The following is a 19,826-nucleotide window of genomic DNA, read 5'->3' on the forward strand; positions in this document are numbered from 1 at the left end:
ATAGCAACGGGAGCATTAATCTTCTCAAAAATAGATACCGGTCTCGATAACATTTTTGAGCGCAATGAAAATGTTTTTTAAACGCAAATTTACATTAAAAAGCAATACTACGACGTGGAATCTGTACAAGGTTTGCAAGCAGATGTTCAACAAATAGTTTGTGCTTTAGGATGTGAAAATAGTTTGCAGAAAACGAGCTGTTGGATTTGCCCACATTACATTGGTGTACATGGTAAAACGGCTGAAGTTTCCGATAGTTTAATTCTAACAAGTTTTTTTTCTGTAAAAAAGCAAATGATGCACCCACGTTAACCTACTATGTAGTGAGTGCTAACGGTAGTGTTTAATTGCAGCATGACAGGAACCAATGCTGCAAGTACTTTAGCATTTGCACCTAAAAGCACGAATCTGCCATCATTTGTCAGTCTCTTTTTTCAATTTCTACGAATAGGGAGCAAAACTTTTCCAACAACGTGATTTTTAAATAGCATTTCTTGCAGCGTTGTCAAAAATACGTGACACCGGCCATATTATGCAATTCAGCCTGATCACAAAACATTGCCAGACACATTAGTCATGCCGGGTTAACAGTTTTTGACATTTCTGTCAGTTTCCGGATAGAAACCACTTCATGTCTTCGTTGCCAAACGTCGACTATTCGTGCCACAAACGCGTTTTTTCTTGATAACGTCATGCGCTGCAAACCAAACCTGCTGCAATTTTAAGAAAATACAAACAAACAGAATGTCAGGGAATTTTGCAGCATAAGTGTTTTTCTGGTAAACATTCATGTGGTTCTTGACAAGATTTAATACAACAGACGATGCATTATACCAGAGTGAAGCCAACCATACATTGCAACACTAGTAGAGTATTTAGGTCTGAATTCGGGGGGATAAAATTTTAGGCTGCAATCCACCTAATGTAAGACACCTCTTCAAGCTTTACCCTGCAACTTATAGTAATAATTTAGGGGGAAAATTAAAAAAAATCATTTTAAAGTTCCTTGTAAGCAACTCCATGTCATGTTGCCCATAAACATAACCTACACATATATGTTAAATTGTGCTTCAAAAGTCCCACTTAAATTTTCCAACCGCCAAGTCGTGGGCGCTACCACCCAAATTAAAAAGCCTCAGTTCCGGCTGCCAGACGGAAAAAAGCCGATCTTTGTTTTCAAGAGCGAAGTGAGTTTGAGCCTCGTGGAAAGCAAGCAGTGGAAGTCACATCAATACCGACATAATTAAACTTGAAGGGATAAGTACCCAAGGGCGCCTTACGTTCATACTTCTTGTAAATGTAAGATAGTGCCGTTTCTCGATGTGGCGGTTTTCAAGTGACATTTCCTGCAAAACTTACTTCTTTTCAGTAATTGTCAACTTGGCAGTTAAGGACACTTGTAACGTTTCGCTGAATGAAGTTCAAACCACCAATTTGCAAAATAAGAAGAAAAAGTCATTTCACACACAAACGGATCCGAGGCCGAGCAATAAGTAATGAGTCAAACAAAACTTTTTTTATGACTTGCGATGCAAATACTCAGGGGCAAAAAGCATTCCGTTGGACGAAAGCATTTTATCAACGCAAAAATGTGCATATTTGTCCATATAACACAGCCTAGCAATAAATGCATTAGGTATTTGATTGAATTCGTATCCAACACAACAGTTCAAACTAATTATTCTGCAACAGGCTCGGACAAGATTTTTACTTCTTTTTTCATAATCTTTGCGGTTTCTGACGTAAGACCATTACTTTTTCCTTGAACAAAAATTATGAAAATCGTTTGTGTACAGTACGTTTAAGAAAAATTCTATTTATTTTTCGAATTTCGAAACCAATTTCTTTTTTTGAGCTATTACCTCGAAAATCATTCGAAAAGTAGCGATGCAAATCTTTGCATTGTAAATGCATACATGTAGGAAAAATATGCAATAATAGGACAAAACCAAACATTGGACATCATTTAATCAAATTCGTTTGTCCCAAGCCTATTACCTACACGCCACGCTGCAGGAGAATGTTGTTAATTTACCGATCATTGCGCGTTGTTGATGTGATGAATTCACTCAATATCCCCAAAAAATGTTCAGAACTGAATCATGCGGAACAGTTTCCCAAACGATCGCGTGTTTAACGCTTTCAGTGATTGGAGTAAACAACATATGTAAACAAATATATTAGTATATAAGCGCACATTTACGAAACTTTTTTAAGGAGATGTGAATGTTTATTACCTCGGGCCAAACTTGTCTTTTGAAAACTGATTACGATACAACACGTTGTGATGGTCCTATGCAGCTAAGCAACGTATGGTTTTGTCCGCAGTTGGGCGCAAAAGAGCAAAATATTTGGAGTGTGTTTTTTATTTGCTTTTAATCATGCTTGTAATTGTTTTTTTTTGCCCAAGTTCTGCTCACGCCTGTACTGCTTACATTGATTTTTGTGTGTGTGTTTCTGAAAATAATTGTATTGTTGGTTTTCTTGCACTTTGTCTACGCTGTGAGAAATGCGTTGAAAATTAGTACTCAGAAATGTTGGCATGGTTTTATTGCCACCGAGAAATAATTGCGTAGCGAAGCCATACTCTATACTACTATGTTTACAAAATACTGCTATATATTTGGGCTGTTATCAAACAAATAATTATTTGATTATTTGAATTTTTTAATAATTTGAAAATTTATCAAATCATTTTTGACTTGTTACAAATAATCAAATAATTTTTAGCAAACCTTGATATATGTGCAAACACATTGGTGACTATTTTATGAAATTGCGGTTACACAGAAGCACTGCAACATATGTTTTCAGCCTTATTTGTTGTTCAGCAACCCAATCCCAAAAATGTTTGACAGTGAAGCATAACAATTTACAGTTCATTCCGGTAATAGTTACATCCAGGAATAATAAAAGTTAATAAGCAAGTGAATAAAATGTAATAGACACAATTCAATTCAGCAAAGTATTCAAGAAGAAGCTGTTGAAATAACGTGAAAAAATACACACGAAAATACATACGGTTTTGCCAAACTACGGAGAATAACTGAAGCATGTCTCTATCTGTTTTAATTTATTATTTCAAACAAAAGAGAAGTAGCCTAGATTTAATGACTAAGAGCTGACAAAATTTGTTGAGTAATTTCAATTATCCACATTTAATAATGACTCTGGGCCTTATGTGTCAGGTATTCTAAATTATTTAAATTGTTTTATTATTTGATTTGAAAGGAAAAAAAGTATTTAATTATTTGAAAAATTAAAAACGTTTATTTGATAACAGCCCTACTATATATGGTACCGCTACTTTATATTGCGTTTGTTTATTTACAAAGAATTGCGTGACAATCACAAATCTGGCAATGAACAAAAAAGGTTGACCGTTTAACACTCATAATTTAGCAACCAAAGACTTTAAGCTTGATCGCCTCAAATAAGTGTAAAGTGTCAAGCGAGAACATGTGATAAATCCCTTCAAGTTGCATAAAGACCTCCTTTGGCCATCTACCAGGAACTCTGGGACACATTTCTTGATAAAACTCCAAAAAGCGATCAAGATCACGGTCTTCTTTCAAATAGGCTTTGAAAAGCTGTCTGACCTATAATTCAAAAACGGCAACTTGGAACTCCCGTGTATTCTACATCCATAGAAGCTGGTGTAATTAATTTATATGAATAACTCAAAAAGCATTTTATACAATTTCATTTCTGGTTTATTGTTAAAGCGTCTTGGCCTCATTTAAAGCATAAACTCATTGCAAATATTTTTTTACATAAAACAACAGTTACCACGATGTAGTTATGTTCAGCTAGTTGACCTTGAGAGTAACCACCGATTCCACGGAGTGATGTCACACATTTTTTCAAAAACTAAACAAGGAAAAAATGTTTAGCTTGTATTCATTTGGGAGAGTGCACTTAGCAATTCAGTATCTTTATGTTACTGATATAGTATAATAACACGAAAATTTTGCAGGATAGCAAAAATCACCAAGTCGAATAGCAGAGAAAACATTTTGTAAAATCGGTGATCTAAAAGATATGTACAAAATATACAAGCAACAGACACTGGCTTAAAAGCTAGTTTTTATACTTTGTCATGTTCTTACATACAAGTCGATAGTATTCTTTATCAAGATGTCCAGATGCCTTTTCTGGGAATATTTAAGAGGTGCCAAAATAGAATCGTGGTCCATTTCAGTCTGTAGGAAAACAAGGTTTAGAAGCAAACTATAATGTAGCTCAAAATTTGTTTTTTGAAGTCGAATGACCAAGAATAGTGGTTTCCAACCGCCGCTGTCAATGGAACGACAAATTTGTGCTAGTTCATATGAGCAGCCACGGATAAAAAATATAAGAAACGCTGCTTTACATCACACGTTTTTACCTGAAATAGATAGTCCGAAAACTGTGGTTTCTGTTGATAAATTTTCATCTTCAATCCTGAAAAACAATGTATGCTGTTGCTCTGTTTATTGTGTTTAATAAGTGTTATGTTTACTCACCTTTGGGGCTTTTTAACAAAGATTGTAATACGCTTGGGTTAGTGAAATAAGTTGACAACAAAATAATTTATGCAACTCAAACCTGTCAACAACAAGGAAACATTACAATCCAACTGACAACCTCGAAATCATGCGTGATTAAATCTGTTTCAAACGTTATTTAAAATATTTTCGAGCTGTCATATTATTTTTACTGATTTCAGTAATTAACGATTCATCACAGCACCACAAACTAAAAAGGGTGAACCTAATACCCATTCGAAAAAAGTCGGGTTCAGAAATTACATCTGAAACTTTCATTTGTACTTTTCTGTCATCGGTTTCAATGATACTGCTATTACCATGCAACTATGCTGTATTAATTTACGACTTTGCTGTATTAATTTACGACAAATATTTAACAATAAGCCAATTTACATATGTGGTGTTTTACTTATTATCTACTCTTATGGTTCATTCTCAGGTTCATTCTGACCATCCGTATATGTACGAATTTTTTTCGGACATATAGTCAGTAAAATGTCTCAACAAAACTTTCGGACGATTTTACTGACTTTGTTGAGCTGACCACGATCCACCCGAAACATCGAAAATATAAGTGTAGAATTCAAGCCTCATGCTAATTCTACCTTTCAGTCTCTTGACTGGCAGAATAAGATAGCCGGTTTCAGATGCACTTTATTTTCAGTGATTTAAAACGGATTTTTGACCACCTTATTTAAATAGAATCAAAACGTCACAATTACAAACAGTCCAAACAATTACCTTACATAACATAAAATTATCCACCTCAGCAAAGTTTAATACAACACCACATACTTAGATACTGCTGAAACAATGACTGGGCTACACGTGCAGAGACAAGAAACCGAGAAAGCAGGACGCACATAAAGTTGGCAGTTATGTCGTCACAATGAACGTATAGGTCACGGGTTACAACGGCGGGAAAAGTCTTTGCTATAGGGGAGCGTTACTGTCCGTTACATACCGGCCCCTAAATAACGAACGTGGAGACAAAGTTATTTACACACAACAACAGGAGGACAGAAACGAAACACAACAAAGTACGCTGCCTCAAGTAAGCACAGCTTGCGAATATCGCGCGTATATACAGCTCTCGCGGTGCGAACGCGAACACTTCTGACAGCTCCTTCGCTATCAGGGCACACCACCACCTCAATGCCTTTTGGTCAGGCAGCTGGGGGGGTTCATCTTGTACGCGACCAAACCAGGTCACCGGCCCCAAAGCTCTTCGTTGGTCGTACCCATAAAATTGGCAGGTAGTCGCGAAGTTACCTCTTCCAAACGTATCTGCCAGCCACCCAACCGTACGCAGCGTTCCCCGGTAGTCGTCAGCAGTGGCGAACTTGTCCGGGGTAAGGAAACTGTCCAGTTCTGGAACAATCATTCTCTTTATCTTAACAACTGTTACCGCAGCGCCTTCCAGATGCGGCAATGCGACAGGCCTTACATGGGCCTCACCAGATTTTCCAAACATCAATGAATAGAGAATATACCTGACTGGGAGGTTTGTAACAACGCAGTGTCAAAAGATTCCAATGCTCGATCGCACTTTCGGAAAGTAGGTTGTCCCAATCCAGTTGCTGGTTGCACAGACTATGCATTAGCTGTTTTATAGAAAGCAGAAATGGCTGGATAAATCCAAGCGGGTCGGAGACCTTACTAATCATCGAAAACACTACGACAAGTCCTTTGGTACGGTAAGACCCTTGTAGCAACTTGTCGTTTAATAATGTTCCATCGTAGGAAGCGGAACAATCGAAAAGAATTCGAAATTTGCCACCCGTCGCGTGGTGTGGTATATTCCGTGTTTGTTTTGTACATTTCAAACTACCTGAAAGGATTCCTGGAGCAAATCCCTGTCTCAAGTAATCCTGTATCTTTTCCCAGTACTTTCCAAGCGGTTCGCTATACTTGTGGAAGCGACGCTTTAAGTGTGACAGGCGTCGTTTTGCCAAGCTACTGTCATAGGACAGAACCGGGACGGGCAATTTCCAAGGCAAAATCTGGTAATGTCCGTTCACTCTAGTGACACTGTTTTCTGTATTTGAAAGAACTCGTTTGTGTTTAAGTGAAAGTCCAAGGTCACTTGAACCTCTATCTTGAAAGTCAATACTGTATAACTGATCCAACTGATCAGGTAGTTTTGTGTTAGCGTGTATGTAATTTACACTCGTATTTCTGATGTCATGTTTTCTTTCGGGGCCGAACAAACACCAGCCCAAACCAGTGCGAATAGCAACAGGGTCGCCACGAGAGCCACGTACAGCCTCGTGTTGCTCGTGAGCCTCGTAAACATCGGCTGCTATGAGCAAGTCCACATCTGGACAGTTTATTACAGAGAATTTGAGATTTCGAATATGCGGATACCGCTTAATATCATCAACAGTAGGAATGCTGCCTTGTAGGTTGGGTAACTTGGGGACGACCCTTAAACTTTTCAACATAAAACAAGCGCCATCGTTCAGGCCTTGTACGGACAGCGAAACTTTGCGACTGCGCAATGTTTGTGTTCCGTTTACGGTAGTAATTGTCAAGTTGTCTTCCACACCGCTTAGCCCTAGTTTCTTGGCCAATGCTGCAGAGCACAATGACGTGTCTGATCCGTCGTCAAGAAAGGCATGCGTGAAATGGGGTTTACAATTCCTATCCAAAACAGTAACTGGCACGACCTTAAGTCGCACAGAATGAGTCTGCAGTGTCGCAGCGGATATTCCTGGCAAACCGGCCCCGTCAACTTCCGTTGGATCGCTAGAAGATTGTACAGATAAGCGCGAAGGGTGCGCCCAATGCAATAGCGTGTGATGCCTTTTCCCGCAGGAGTCTACACGGCATACATATTTGGACAAACATTTGTCCGCACAATGCTCGGGACGAAAACAATTGAAGCACAGTTTGTTACGACGCACTAGCTCAAAACGTTCTTTTACTGGTCGGCTCCTAAAGGCCTCACATTTCCACAAAAAATGTGACGACCCGCATTCGGGGCATGTAGGCGTCCGTCCTGGTGAGTCGTAATTCACAAAAGACTCTTCATCTGACACTACCGAGTATGTAGTTGTGACTCGATCTGGGAACTTGCCTTTGTTGGTAACTTGTCCTTGCGACTTGCATTCCTCGTCGGAAATAAACCTCATCAATGGCGATAGAGTGTCCTCTACCAACAATTCCAAAAGATCCAACAACGCTTGAAAGGTCACTGGTTGATTTCGCAAACGAAGTTCCGAGGATTTAGTGATGAATCGTCTGATTGCAGTATGCGGCAAGCGCTGTACAACAGCCTCAACATTTTGAGGCAGATCAAGCGTGTATTTACAATCCCACTGACTAAACAGCTTGTAACTTTCTGCAGCTTGTGCACGAAATTGTCGCAAGCCCCTGAAGTCGCTATCCTTCAATTGCGGGCGTTGTGTCAATCGGTCCATGTGTGCTCTCACAACAAGGTCTAATCTTCCATGTCTCCTGTGGAGTATATCCAATGCCTCCCTGTATCCTAATTCGGGAGGCATGCTTTTGCATTCCAAAATGTTGGTCAGAGCATCTTCAGTGCAAAATTCACAGAGATATCCCAGCTTCTCGGCATCAGACAAATACGCCTTATTTATCTGACGATCGAAGTCGTTCATAAACTTGTGATAGTCAAGAGGATCGCCGTCGTATTTCATTAAAGGCAGTTTCGGTAAATTGAAACCTTGTTTTATAGTTTCTGCAATTACATACCAATTCTCGGTAGTCGTTGGTGGACCACGAGGGTGAGGTTTTATTGTTGCATCTTGATGATCCTTTTCAAATGTGCCGGCCCCAGTGGCTTCTGCGCGGGTGGCAACCACTGGACCTTCTGCCTTAGTTTGGAGGACTCGAGAAGGCCCGACAGGAACCTGTGACTTGGCTGGTGCAAGTGGTTTGTCTGTCGGGTTCACATTCGTCTTCTGTTTATCGTCCCCATGCGAAAGCTCACACGAGTCAAACTCGCATACAGTTTTAGCAGCGAATTCCGCCAATTCCATTACTTGTCGGGCTTTATCAAGCTCGAGTTCCATTTCCAATTCCAAGTTTTGTTTTCTGGCTTTCAGTTCCATGTCCAACACTTTAGACCTAATGGCGCACCGACGTTTCAGTTGTTCCAGCCTTAACGTTGCAGCTTCGGCCTCATGACGAGCACGCAAACTGGTACTTTTGACACTTAGCACAGAACCTTTAACGGACGGTTCACCGCCGTTAGTTTGTTCATGCCTGACATGGTCAATCACGTCAAATAGCTCTTGTGATGTGCTGGGGATATGTTCTTCCTCGCTTGACATCTTTCTCAAGACATTTGAGAAACCAAAGAAGCCGTTTTAAATGATGTAGAATTCAAGCCTCATGCTAATTCTACCTTTCAGTCTCTTGACTGGCAGAATAAGATAGCCGGTTTCAGATGCACTTTATTTTCAGTGATTTAAAACGGATTTTTGACCACCTTATTTAAATAGAATCAAAACGTCACAATTACAAACAGTCCAAACAATTACCTTACATAACATAAAATTATCCACCTCAGCAAAGTTTAATACAACACCACATACTTAGATACTGCTGAAACAATGACTGGGCTACACGTGCAGAGACAAGAAACCGAGAAAGCAGGACGCACATAAAGTTGGCAGTTATGTCGTCACAATGAACGTATAGGTCACGGGTTACAACGGCGGGAAAAGTCTTTGCTATAGGGGAGCGTTACTGTCCGTTACAATAAGGTTGATAAAGCCTTGACCGTTTGGGACTAAACAGATCGTTCACCACTGAATCAAAATAAGACGATGCTGTTATAGCAACGTCGCGAATGTAATGGATCTTAAAAAAATTAAAAAAATGGTTGTAAAATTTGTTTGTAAAGGTACAGACGTTTTTTTTAATGTTTTAGTTTACTATTTACTAATGAATGATACAGCTAAATAGGCATTAAGCGGTCAGTATTTACTACTACGATCTACCATACACCGTTTTCGTTTTTCCAAATTTTTCATATTCTGTTTGTTGCAGAAACCTATTATTCTCGACTCAACACGTTACCTCTATTGGCCTTGATATTGACCTTGCTGAAATCATTGCCTCCTGCAAAAAATATGAATCAGTTGTCTCTCAAAGCGTAGCATACTATTACCCACCTTTACCGCCATCACCACTGCTGCATTGATCTACGCATCCACACCCACACCCGTCTGAAACAGTGTGAAATAGTATAAAGGTAGGGAAACAAAAAATAAAAAGAATAGAAACGGCAAATAAGAGAAACGATTTATTAAATGATAATTTGTATTTCGACTTACTGCACAAGGCTGTAACCGCAAGCAGAAAAATAATTTCTTTTAACATCTTTGAAGGGTCAGGTTTAAATTTCAACAAGTAGACTATCCTGTAAAATAGTGCACACATATTACATTTGCAAAGTTGTATTTTTAGGATTTTTTTTAAATCAAAAACAAAGTCATTTAGACTTTGTACCCCTATAAAGTGCTATATAAGATGTATATCGTTTATTTTTTTCATTTGAAACAAAAAAACAAATGACAATAGGAAAAAAGTACAACTTTGACCAAACAAATCACAGACATTCACACGATAAAAACTGTAACGTAGCCTTTTAGTCTAAATTAGCTATTTAAGCTATCATAGAACGCCACTTAATTTAGAGTGTAATCTTACGTTAATGTACATTATCTTTCAAGCTTATGCTTATTATTGCGTGAGTTCACTATAGTTTACTTATGGCTTTTGTGTAAGAATTATGTATTTTAGCTAAGATTAAATTAGATTAGAAAGAGAAAACCTGTCTATAAACAAAACCTTGTTCCACTCCACCAAGTGATTTTAATAAAAGTAACACACAAACAATTATGATACAGAAGACGTAATGTTAAAACATTAAACTGCCAAAATAGCAATAGTCTGGCACTACGCTCAAAGCAACTTCATTCAACAAGCGGACTTTACAACTGCCCGGTAAACAACACTGTCCAACATGACATAAAACAAAGACATATATACAATGTGGTGGGCGTAAAAAATGCAAGAAGTTGGCGTGCCTTTAGGGCGATACAACGGGCGAATATTTGCGATTTAGATAATTATATGAAATTGGTAAGCTGCTTCCTTTGAAGTACAACGTTTGTAGCTGAGTTTGGGAAAGTACGATCACAGAAAGAGATGTCTCCTCCATGCACAGCATGATCAATTAAATGGCCCGGCCTGTAGGCAATTAACATGACATCTTTGTACAGACAGGTAGGAAACCGATGAAAGTATGTTGTAAACAACCATGTTGGTTTGACGCAACAAAAACAAAACATACCTTATCGGCAACTCCGTGTAAAACGAATGGTTAACGCGGCTTGTCTATCGTGTATAAATACCCGGTGGTAACGGTTACATCAGTGGTTCTCAAACTTGTTTTTGTTGCGACGCCTCTGGAAAAGTTTTCTGGACTTGCGACGCACCATCAAATAAAAGTTAATGAGGAACCTTATCAATAAACAGGAAATTTAAATCTATTAAACAGCACTTAGAGAACAATTTTAGCCTAACTGTTTTTCGACAAAGTTATAAAACTGCACTCAACACTTTCAGTGCACCCGGCAATCACGTGCAGGCTTTTGTTAATTGTTTCAATTATTGCGCACAATTGCATTGTCTTGTCTGCTGCAAGGCCTTAACAGCATCAATAACGAATTACAATGAAAGAAATGTTTCAACTTACGCACAATATAAACTGATGCACAAAAGTTTACTGCTGCAACTCAAAAACTTTTGAGGTAAATTTACGTCAATCCGCACTCTACGCAAAAAGTATTTGGACGTAAATCCGTCAACCGCACTGAAACCTCATTTTTATGAGATAAACTGAGTTCAGCCACGAAACGGAAATATTCTGCGACGCCCTTGGGAAATTGACACGACGCACCAGGGCGTCGCGACGCACAGTTTGAGAACCACTGGGTTACATTGATTTAGTGATCATTTCTCTATTTTGGGAAAAAATGTGGGGCGAGTTTTTCGTTTGATAAATGACTTGCATGTCAAACGTGCTGAAGCATACATCAATCAGGATGAAGGCATTTACGATAAAACTTGATTTAATAAAAGCAAAAGTTTAAGTAGCATTCCGTGTATTCCCAAAACGGGGTTTCAAAATAAACAGGGTAAAATTACTTTTATAAAAATTGCTGGACATTTTTTTCAAGAAAGACTAATCTACATTATTACGTTTCAGCGTTCTGTTTGCAAGAAATTAAAAGTACTTATCTTTTTCAGAAAGTTAGCTGTAGACGTTGTACACTGTTTCGACCTATACTGTCCAAACGGTGACAAGACATTAGCTGAATTTACCATTTTCCCCACGATTTACTGTGCAAAATATATGGCGTTTTTTGTAATTGCAAAAGGAAAAATTTTCCAATGGTGTTGAACTATATCAACAAAGTATGAACGGTATGAATCTGTTCAAAAAATTGAAAGCAAATAGGCGTTTCCTGCAGTCACAGTAAGTTTTATTACTAGCCACGTAAAATGCAGTAATTCTAACATGTTAATACAATTGTTAAAAACACACCACATATAAATCATTAACTACATATCAAAAAAGGACGTTCAAAATTACTTGTCAAAGTAGAATTGAAACATCCAGGATAAACGACCGGTCAAGTCTTTCCCACTTAGGATTATGCCGATCGTCCACGTTTGGTCGCCAATTAGACGATGTAGTTATAGCACTGTCGGGAATGTAATGGGTCTTGAGTCCCAACTTGCATAAAGAAACTGTAATTTATTTTACGGAAAAAATGGTTATAAGTCGCCATATACACCTATATGTTGTATTTATGTTATAAAACAATTTTACATATTTAATACATTTTATGCGATTTGTACTAAAGGAAATTACCTCTGTTTGCTTCGACATTTATTTTGCCCAATCCTTTTATCGCCTTTAAAAAGAAAAAGAGACTGTAGGCACGCTTTGTTTTACGTCCGTTTATTGCGAGACACAAAATAGAATGAAGCGTGCACACGATTCAACATCGCAAGTACCGTCGCAAGTCGCGTGTCGCGTGTAATTTAAAGATACGCTACAAGACAATATAAAAAACAAGTAGTTGATGTTATTTTAACACAGTTGTGTCACCAAACCAAATCAAACACTGACCTTTTTCAGTCATCGCGTTCACTACTCCGGCACTGGCATCAACATGAAAACAACGACAATCTGAAACAACGTAGAATATTTAAATAGGTGGTATACTTTACAACAAAATACATTGCATTATACAATAAATCGACTTACTAATGCACAAGACCGAGACGGCTAACAAAATAAAAACTTTTTTTAACATTTTGAAGTGTGTAAGAATTGAGTTAGCCGCGTGTTGTAACTTTTGGTTTTAAGGAAGTCTTGCAACTCAAGCATTGACATCTTGAATAGTGCATGAAACTGATTTTAATAAAGATAATAAATTACCATCGGGTTTAGATTAAAGCGTAAGTTTATGCAAAACAAACATTCTGTTCTTTGTTTTCTTTTTCATTCTTTAAACACAAATGTACATTAAAAATCAATACTACGACGTAGAATCTGTACGAGGTTTGCAAGCAGATGTTCAACAATTAGTTTGTGCTTTGGGTCAAGTGAAAAACCATGACCAGCAAAAACAGTGATAGGTGCTGGTGAATCAAATATTCACCTCACAGCACAAGTAAGATAACCTGTGAGACAACCATAATAATAATAAAAACGTGTGCAAAAGCAATTTTGCAACATTTTGACTAGTAATAGAGATAGTTGACAAATGTACAATAGTGGTGAGACATTCAGTTTATTGAATGTGCACAGCATGACAACACATGCTTTCAGATGATTGCTTGAAGGTGTCCACCAAAACAACTCATCACAACAAACAGAGGAATAATAATAATACACTGGGGACATCTGAAAGAGCAATAATTAAACAGTGATACGTGAGCAGCTAAACTAAAATAAGTCCAGGTGCCGTCCGGCTGCTATTGTTCCAAGAGTGTATTTTTTACTTGATTTGTAAACATTTTTTTTGAAGTGGGAACAACATCAAATTTAAGGTCTGTCTAGCATTTAGGACCTGTATACTTTTTGGATTGTTGTATAATACTGCTGCTGCAAAATGGGATAGTTTCGGTTTGTCGAGTACTTACACTATTGGTTACCAGTTTTCGGTTAAAGAAATAGTCAAATGCTTGAGGTAATTTACCATTTGGGTGATTGTATCAATACATTGCACACTCAAGTTTAAACTGTTGCGTGTTTGTTAATATTTTATGATGTTTCAACATTTCTTCCAGGTTATGAGATTTAATTCAAAATTCAAATCAAATTTTATTTGCATTGTCACTATATCCAATTGTCATTGATGAACAGTTTAAACTGGTGGATCATCTAAACACCCTAACATGTCAAATATTCGTGTCGCAGAAAAATATGACCGTTCCACTTGGTACGTAGAATGCGAAGTTTGTGTGCGGTAATTGGTTGATAAAAGAAATTGGTAACATGACAGTCTCGGTCGCTGTTTGCACTGAACAACTGCAAAAGTTGTAAATGTGAAACTTTAATTTAAAAGGTATATAGTACCACAGGATTTATTAAGGTTTAGCTTCAATAAATTTCAAAATAAATGTTCAATCACAAAAGTCAGTTGTACACACCCTATTCCTAGCAATTTAAAAGTTTGTTGAAGCAAAAAAACAAACATTAATGGATCATGAACTTACCGCTACTGAATCTGAACCATCATTTACAGACTTCCACGTCAGGCAATGTGACTTTGAATTTCATACTCAACTGGTCATTGTTGTCCCGTCCCTGAGTGACCGCCCCAGTTATTGTGGTAGCCTTTTCTAATTATACTTCAATGCATTGCTTAAGATTATCTGTACACAAAACAAATAACCTACCATCCAGCATCATTCCAACATATTTAGGTAATAGCACACAGTTTGCACATACTTGTAAGAAACGTTTGTTATTTCAAATGTTTTCCCACACAAATCGTGTAAATATATTATTTAACTAATTTTATTTTTACATATTAAATTGTTCAGTCAATGGAAATCATGAAACCCAAAAGATGATTTGATCAAATGTTTAACTATGACTAAAAGTGTTTAATGAAAACCGCACTTTTGTATTGCAACGCGACATAAACAAAATTTGATTAAACGTGAAGAAAATAGTTACCAAACCACAATTTAAGTCTAAATAATATTATTTCATATCACACAAACACAACACAATAAACCAACTTTGTTACTTATTTTTTGTTAAAATTATGGCCAAAACAGCTTCTTTCCAATCAAATTTATTAAAATAATTGATTCAAATTTACAAAATCATGTCATCCATCCATTAATCCAAATAGGTTATGTTGGAATAAGATATTAAAGATGCCGCAAAGGTGAATTGTATTTATCTTAATTCATAAGGATGGATGACTTAATGATTTAATAAATTTTAATGAATCAGCATAAGGTTCATCGCAGTTTTCATCCACAAAGCAATCAGCTGTGAGATTCTGGTTTAAAGTGGAAATATACTGTATTGTTATATTCGAGTATTGAATAACGAATATTCCTTCCGAAGATCGTTAGGTGGCGCTATCACTGATGAGATCTTAAATCTGGTGGTTGTTTTTTTACAAACAATTATGCTTTACATTAAATGGCACATGCTATATTACTACATTCGAAGGTAATATTGTACGGGCCGGTTTGAGATAAACGGCACCGCGTACACCAAACTTTATGGACCAGCATTTATGATCGAGAAAATTATTTCATCTGAGTTTTATTGATATAAATAGGATATATTCTAAATTTTTAAATTAGTGAACCCATAGGGAAAAGAGTTTATTTCACACGTACAACTTTCTAGTGGGTGAATAGCAATGTATGTCTTAACTAAGCGGAAAAAATGCACTTCAGAAACACCAAAGGTTTTGGATAAGGTTTAGTCTTTATAGAGTTGATGATAAATTACATATAACTTTCACTGAATTTAGCGCCAGCTTAAAGATACTCATAATTATTTATTTCATATCTACGTGCGTGCTAATATATGATTATCCTATATTTTATAAGTTCTCACTCGACATCACATTCTGGTCGCAAGTTTGGTCATGTTATATCTTTTCTTTTGATCTTAAACGTATGTAAACAGCGACAATTGTTTTCACTGTGTTAAGTCAAGCTATGGTGGACATAACGTAACATCCGACTGCTAACACATTTTAACACATCAGGCTTATCTACAATTTATAGCTTTAAGATATATTTCGCAAAAACCAGTGACACATTATTGCATGAAGCGTTTATTGTTCAATGAACGACACATCTGAATAAACTGCAGTTTTGGTTTATAAAACGACATAAAATGATTGCGAATTACACAAAAATCAATCATAGGTGAAAACTCAATGCCATTCCATTCACTTGTCAATCCAACTCAGAAAACATTTTAACAGGCCAAGTATTCGTGGCGTAGTGAGATATGGCCGTGCCACTTGGTGGGAAGAATTCGAATTTTGTGGGCAGTGATTGGTTTGTAGAACATGTTGGTAACCGGGCTTTTCCGGTCGCTGTTGCCACTGAAGAGCTGAGAAAAAATGGAATCAACTCAATTTAAAATACTGTCAAAATACCGATTTCTAAGACTTTAAAGACAGAACAATACAATTCTATAAGTTTCAGCCTAAATTTTAACCGAAAATTGATCTGAAATGGACAGAATGAGTTGTTTACCGATCCAGCGAAAGACTGAAACGATTAAAATATTTAGTTAAAAAGAATTAGTTTTCACTTACTTTTGTGAATCCCGATTCGTCGTTCACAGTTTTCCATGTCAGATCAGCAGCCAAATACGAGACCTTGTATTCTGTTACCCACTGATCAAGACTGTCCCGTCCCTGGGTAATGACCCCAGTAATCGTGGTAGCTTTTCCTAAGGTTACTTCAATCCATTGATAAAGATTATCTGCGCATCAGAAGCAATTTTGATTTCACAAAAGTTGGTTTCAAGCAAATAAATCAAAAAAATAAACTTTTGTATGAATTTACTGACTTGCTGCCGCTGACCACGATCCGACCGAAACACCGGGAATATACGCTTGATCAAGTCTTGACCACTTTGTGCTATGTAGCTCGGTCCCTTCAGGATGCCAATAAGACGATGCTGTTATAGCACTGTCAGGAATGTAATGGGTCTTCAGTCCCAACTTGCACAAACAATCTATGAATGTTAAATATATTCGTTGTTGGAACTTTTTTTGGAATATTGTTATTTCTTAAAACATTTTGTTGTAAATATATTCGCTTATAAATATATTCAATACGTTACTATTTACAAAACAATCGTTGTCGCTTGTTATCGCATTTTTTTAATTTCTGTTATTCACAACATAATGTGTGCTACAGAAAAATGTTTTTCTTTAAACCATATTTTACCTCTATTGGCCTGGATATTGATCTTGCTAAACTCGTTGTCCCCTGTAGAAACAAGGTAGAATCATTTGAATCAAATATTTTAATCAATCCATTTTATTACCAACCCTTTCGTCCATCACACCGATCACAACATTGGCTTCCACATCCACATCCGCCTGAAAAACGTACATTATTTAAATAGAGATTCAGAGTCGATAGCAAAGCCAAAAGTCAAAGTCAAGTTTATTTGTATTATTGTCGCTTTATCCTCACCTCTCAATGTTGAACGGTAACGTAAACAACAAGCACTCCTAAATTCTTATGGATATTAACTCAAAGTGGATACCGTTTATAACTGTAACTTATTACTCAAAACACCGTTAAATTCTATGGTTCAAATTCAACAGAAACTGTACTTACTGCACAAGGCTGTGACTGCCAGCAAAACCAAAACTTGTTTAAGCATTTTTAGGAATTAGATGATAGTTTCAAATTCAATGTGGGTTACAAAATATTCTGAAACGTAAACAAAAAGCAACGAGATAGTCAATCAAAATCACAAATCAAACAATATGGCTAAAAATAAATTGCACCTCTACAAAAAACATATTTGCTCCCATGTAGCGAAAGGTATGATCAGACAGATTCTTTAGCAAGTATTTATACCCGGGATTGGAGTCTTACTGTCTGAATAGGTGCCCAAAAATGGAAAAGAGAGGTAGTGGATGGTTTAATGAATCATGCAAATTCTTTACGCAGATAATTATGTGGCCACATCAATCACTTGTTAAAAGGGTTCTTCCTTTCATTCAATTTCGATTTCTTGTCACCTGCTGTGCACAAATTCTACAACTCCAGTTTTCAAACCGTAGAAAATACAATAAATAATAAATAACCGATAGACATTTGAGGCGAACAATTCGAAGCATTGTAGCACACTATAAGGGAGTATTGAGAACGTACGGTTTGTGAATTATCAGTACATTGCAGCTAGAAAAGAATTTCGTAAAATTTCTCATTTTTCGGAAACAATAATTAACATGCCAGTTAAATTTGCATATCGTGACTAGAATATTAACAGCTGGGTAATTTGTCAAGAATTTTGGAAACTTTGTCCCAGTATTGACGTCACATCAAGCGTTAAGCAGGTATAGATTTATCGGAAATGGCAGTTTGCACATTAATTATGTAAATTTTTTCGAGTAATTTTGGAAATTTTTAGCATTTCGCAGAAAAAAAGATCCTTTGCCAGAAGCCGACTATATTTGAGCTGCTATCCGACCGTAGGTTGTTGCAAGCAAACAAAACGCAAACAGGCGATAAGATTTTAGAAACAATAAAACGTTTGAACAAAACAAAGAAACATGCTGCTGTAAAATCACACATATTATTACCACAATTTGATGCAACAACATGTCATAGGTGCGAGCACAACTATGCACTCTATCGATTGAGGTAGCCAGGTGCACAAAAAACGTTAGATGAAAAAGACATACCACATTGCGTTAGTCAACAAGCACTTTGCTGTTTTAATCGGTTCGAAAATCTAATGGCATGATTCTCGATTAGGTCCTACCGGTTCAAATCCAGTGCGAGCGTGACTACTGACTAATGCTGCGCTTAATGGTTTTGTGATCAGACAAATCTTCCATATTTGCCACGATTTGTGTCAGTGACATTCAAATACAGACCTATAGGAGACAAGTTCGTTTTTTTGCACAATGCCCCCTTGATTCGATTGATTGACCGATTTTGATATTGAGTGTGTTGCCTTAATACAGGGGTCGCCAAACTTTATCACTTTTCGGACCCATTCGGACCAATTTCACATATAAAAAACTTGGGGGCCACAAAGCCTTTTGAATTGGACTGCCACTGACACAAGCGTTTGTACTCTCACGAAATTCGACTTTTTGAAATATTAGATAACTGTTTGTTAACCTGCGCGCCGCCAGTTTGCCTCTTTCAAATTTTCCGTTTGATGGTATAGAGGCGGTAAATTGTAGCTACTACTAGAAGCGGGTTCGCTCATGCTATTGTACTGCAAATTTCCTTGTCGATCTTTGTGCTCGGCATATTCGCCACAGAAAGTGCGATCAAAACATTTGGTCTGCCCTAGTGAAATAAGGCGACAACGTTGAACTTAAACAACCTTTACACACAAAGTAACAAACAAGTTCCTTGTCTAAGTAGTACTTTTACTTTGGACTAATATACTGATGGATTAGAGCAGTGGTTCCCAACATTTCGTGGACCTTTGCCCCCTAAAAGTAGCTTATTGGCCTCCTCTTCAAGTAACCCTCTAGGACATGTGGACCCCTTAAAAATGTAAATGGCAATCTCGTGTTGGAATTTGGTACTAATTCCGGCTTTAAACAAGTCGAATAGAGTAAACGAGAATCCGTAATCGTGAAAATCCTCAATATAGACAAATAACATGTGACATAGTCGAATAAATTAGGGAATAAAGTTAAAAAGAAAATGGCTTTTAGTGGGTGTTTCTGGTGAATCTACACCCGCGCCCCCCATAAGACAGCTCATGGGCCCCATGAGCTGTGTTATGGGCCCTGGTTGAGAACCACTGGATTAGAGCATTGTTTATGGAACACAAGTCACGTTCAGTAAATGAGGATATTTACCTAAAAAATTCTTTGGGTCGAAGTACAAATTTGAGTGGGTTGCTGTTTGCACATTCCTTAGTATAGCAAAATGACTCTTTAATTAGTATGATTTACTTGCAACAATGGGAACAAAAGACAGTCGGTAAACAGTTCAACAAAGTTGAATTACTACATATAAACGGTTTGGTGAGTTCGAAAG

General features: G+C 37.2%; 3 protein-coding genes across 4 annotated transcripts; all 3 read right to left on the bottom strand.

The window, feature by feature from the left end:
- Positions 1 to 2,742: 2,742 nt before the first annotated feature.
- Positions 2,743 to 5,100, bottom strand: LOC145225464 (uncharacterized). Its single transcript, XM_080092173.1, has 5 exons — positions 4,506 to 5,100; positions 4,388 to 4,443; positions 4,110 to 4,202; positions 3,790 to 3,870; positions 2,743 to 3,599 (listed from the first exon to the last, which is right to left on the bottom strand). The coding sequence occupies exons 2-5, from the start codon at positions 4,433 to 4,435 to the stop codon at positions 3,399 to 3,401; spliced, it is 423 nt and encodes a 140-aa protein (XP_079948299.1). The 5' UTR covers positions 4,436 to 4,443; positions 4,506 to 5,100; the 3' UTR covers positions 2,743 to 3,398.
- Positions 5,101 to 5,165: 65 nt separating this feature from the next.
- Positions 5,166 to 9,853, bottom strand: LOC145225449 (uncharacterized). 2 transcript variants are annotated; one of them, XM_080092157.1, is made up of 2 exons: positions 9,836 to 9,853; positions 5,166 to 9,727 (listed from the first exon to the last, which is right to left on the bottom strand). In XM_080092157.1, exon 2 carries the CDS (start codon positions 8,825 to 8,827, stop codon positions 5,984 to 5,986), a length of 2,844 nt encoding a protein of 947 aa, XP_079948283.1. In that variant the 5' UTR covers positions 8,828 to 9,727; positions 9,836 to 9,853; the 3' UTR covers positions 5,166 to 5,983. The 2 variants fall into 2 exon arrangements, with proteins under 2 accessions (XP_079948283.1, XP_079948284.1); XM_080092158.1 differs by lacking the exon at positions 9,836 to 9,853 and having other exon boundaries at positions 5,166 to 9,620; positions 9,674 to 9,706.
- Positions 9,854 to 16,041: 6,188 nt separating this feature from the next.
- On the bottom strand, positions 16,042 to 17,472 carry LOC145225461 (lactadherin-like). The gene is made up of 6 exons (XM_080092169.1): positions 17,427 to 17,472; positions 17,132 to 17,182; positions 17,028 to 17,069; positions 16,645 to 16,812; positions 16,388 to 16,557; positions 16,042 to 16,179 (listed from the first exon to the last, which is right to left on the bottom strand). The coding sequence occupies exons 1-6, from the start codon at positions 17,470 to 17,472 to the stop codon at positions 16,042 to 16,044; spliced, it is 615 nt and encodes a 204-aa protein (XP_079948295.1).
- Between the last annotated feature and the right edge of the window lie 2,354 nt (positions 17,473 to 19,826).

This window comes from Phallusia mammillata, chromosome 4, assembly GCF_965637545.1.
Source record: "Phallusia mammillata chromosome 4, kaPhaMamm4.hap1.1, whole genome shotgun sequence".
Lineage (NCBI taxonomy): Eukaryota > Metazoa > Chordata > Ascidiacea > Phlebobranchia > Ascidiidae > Phallusia > Phallusia mammillata.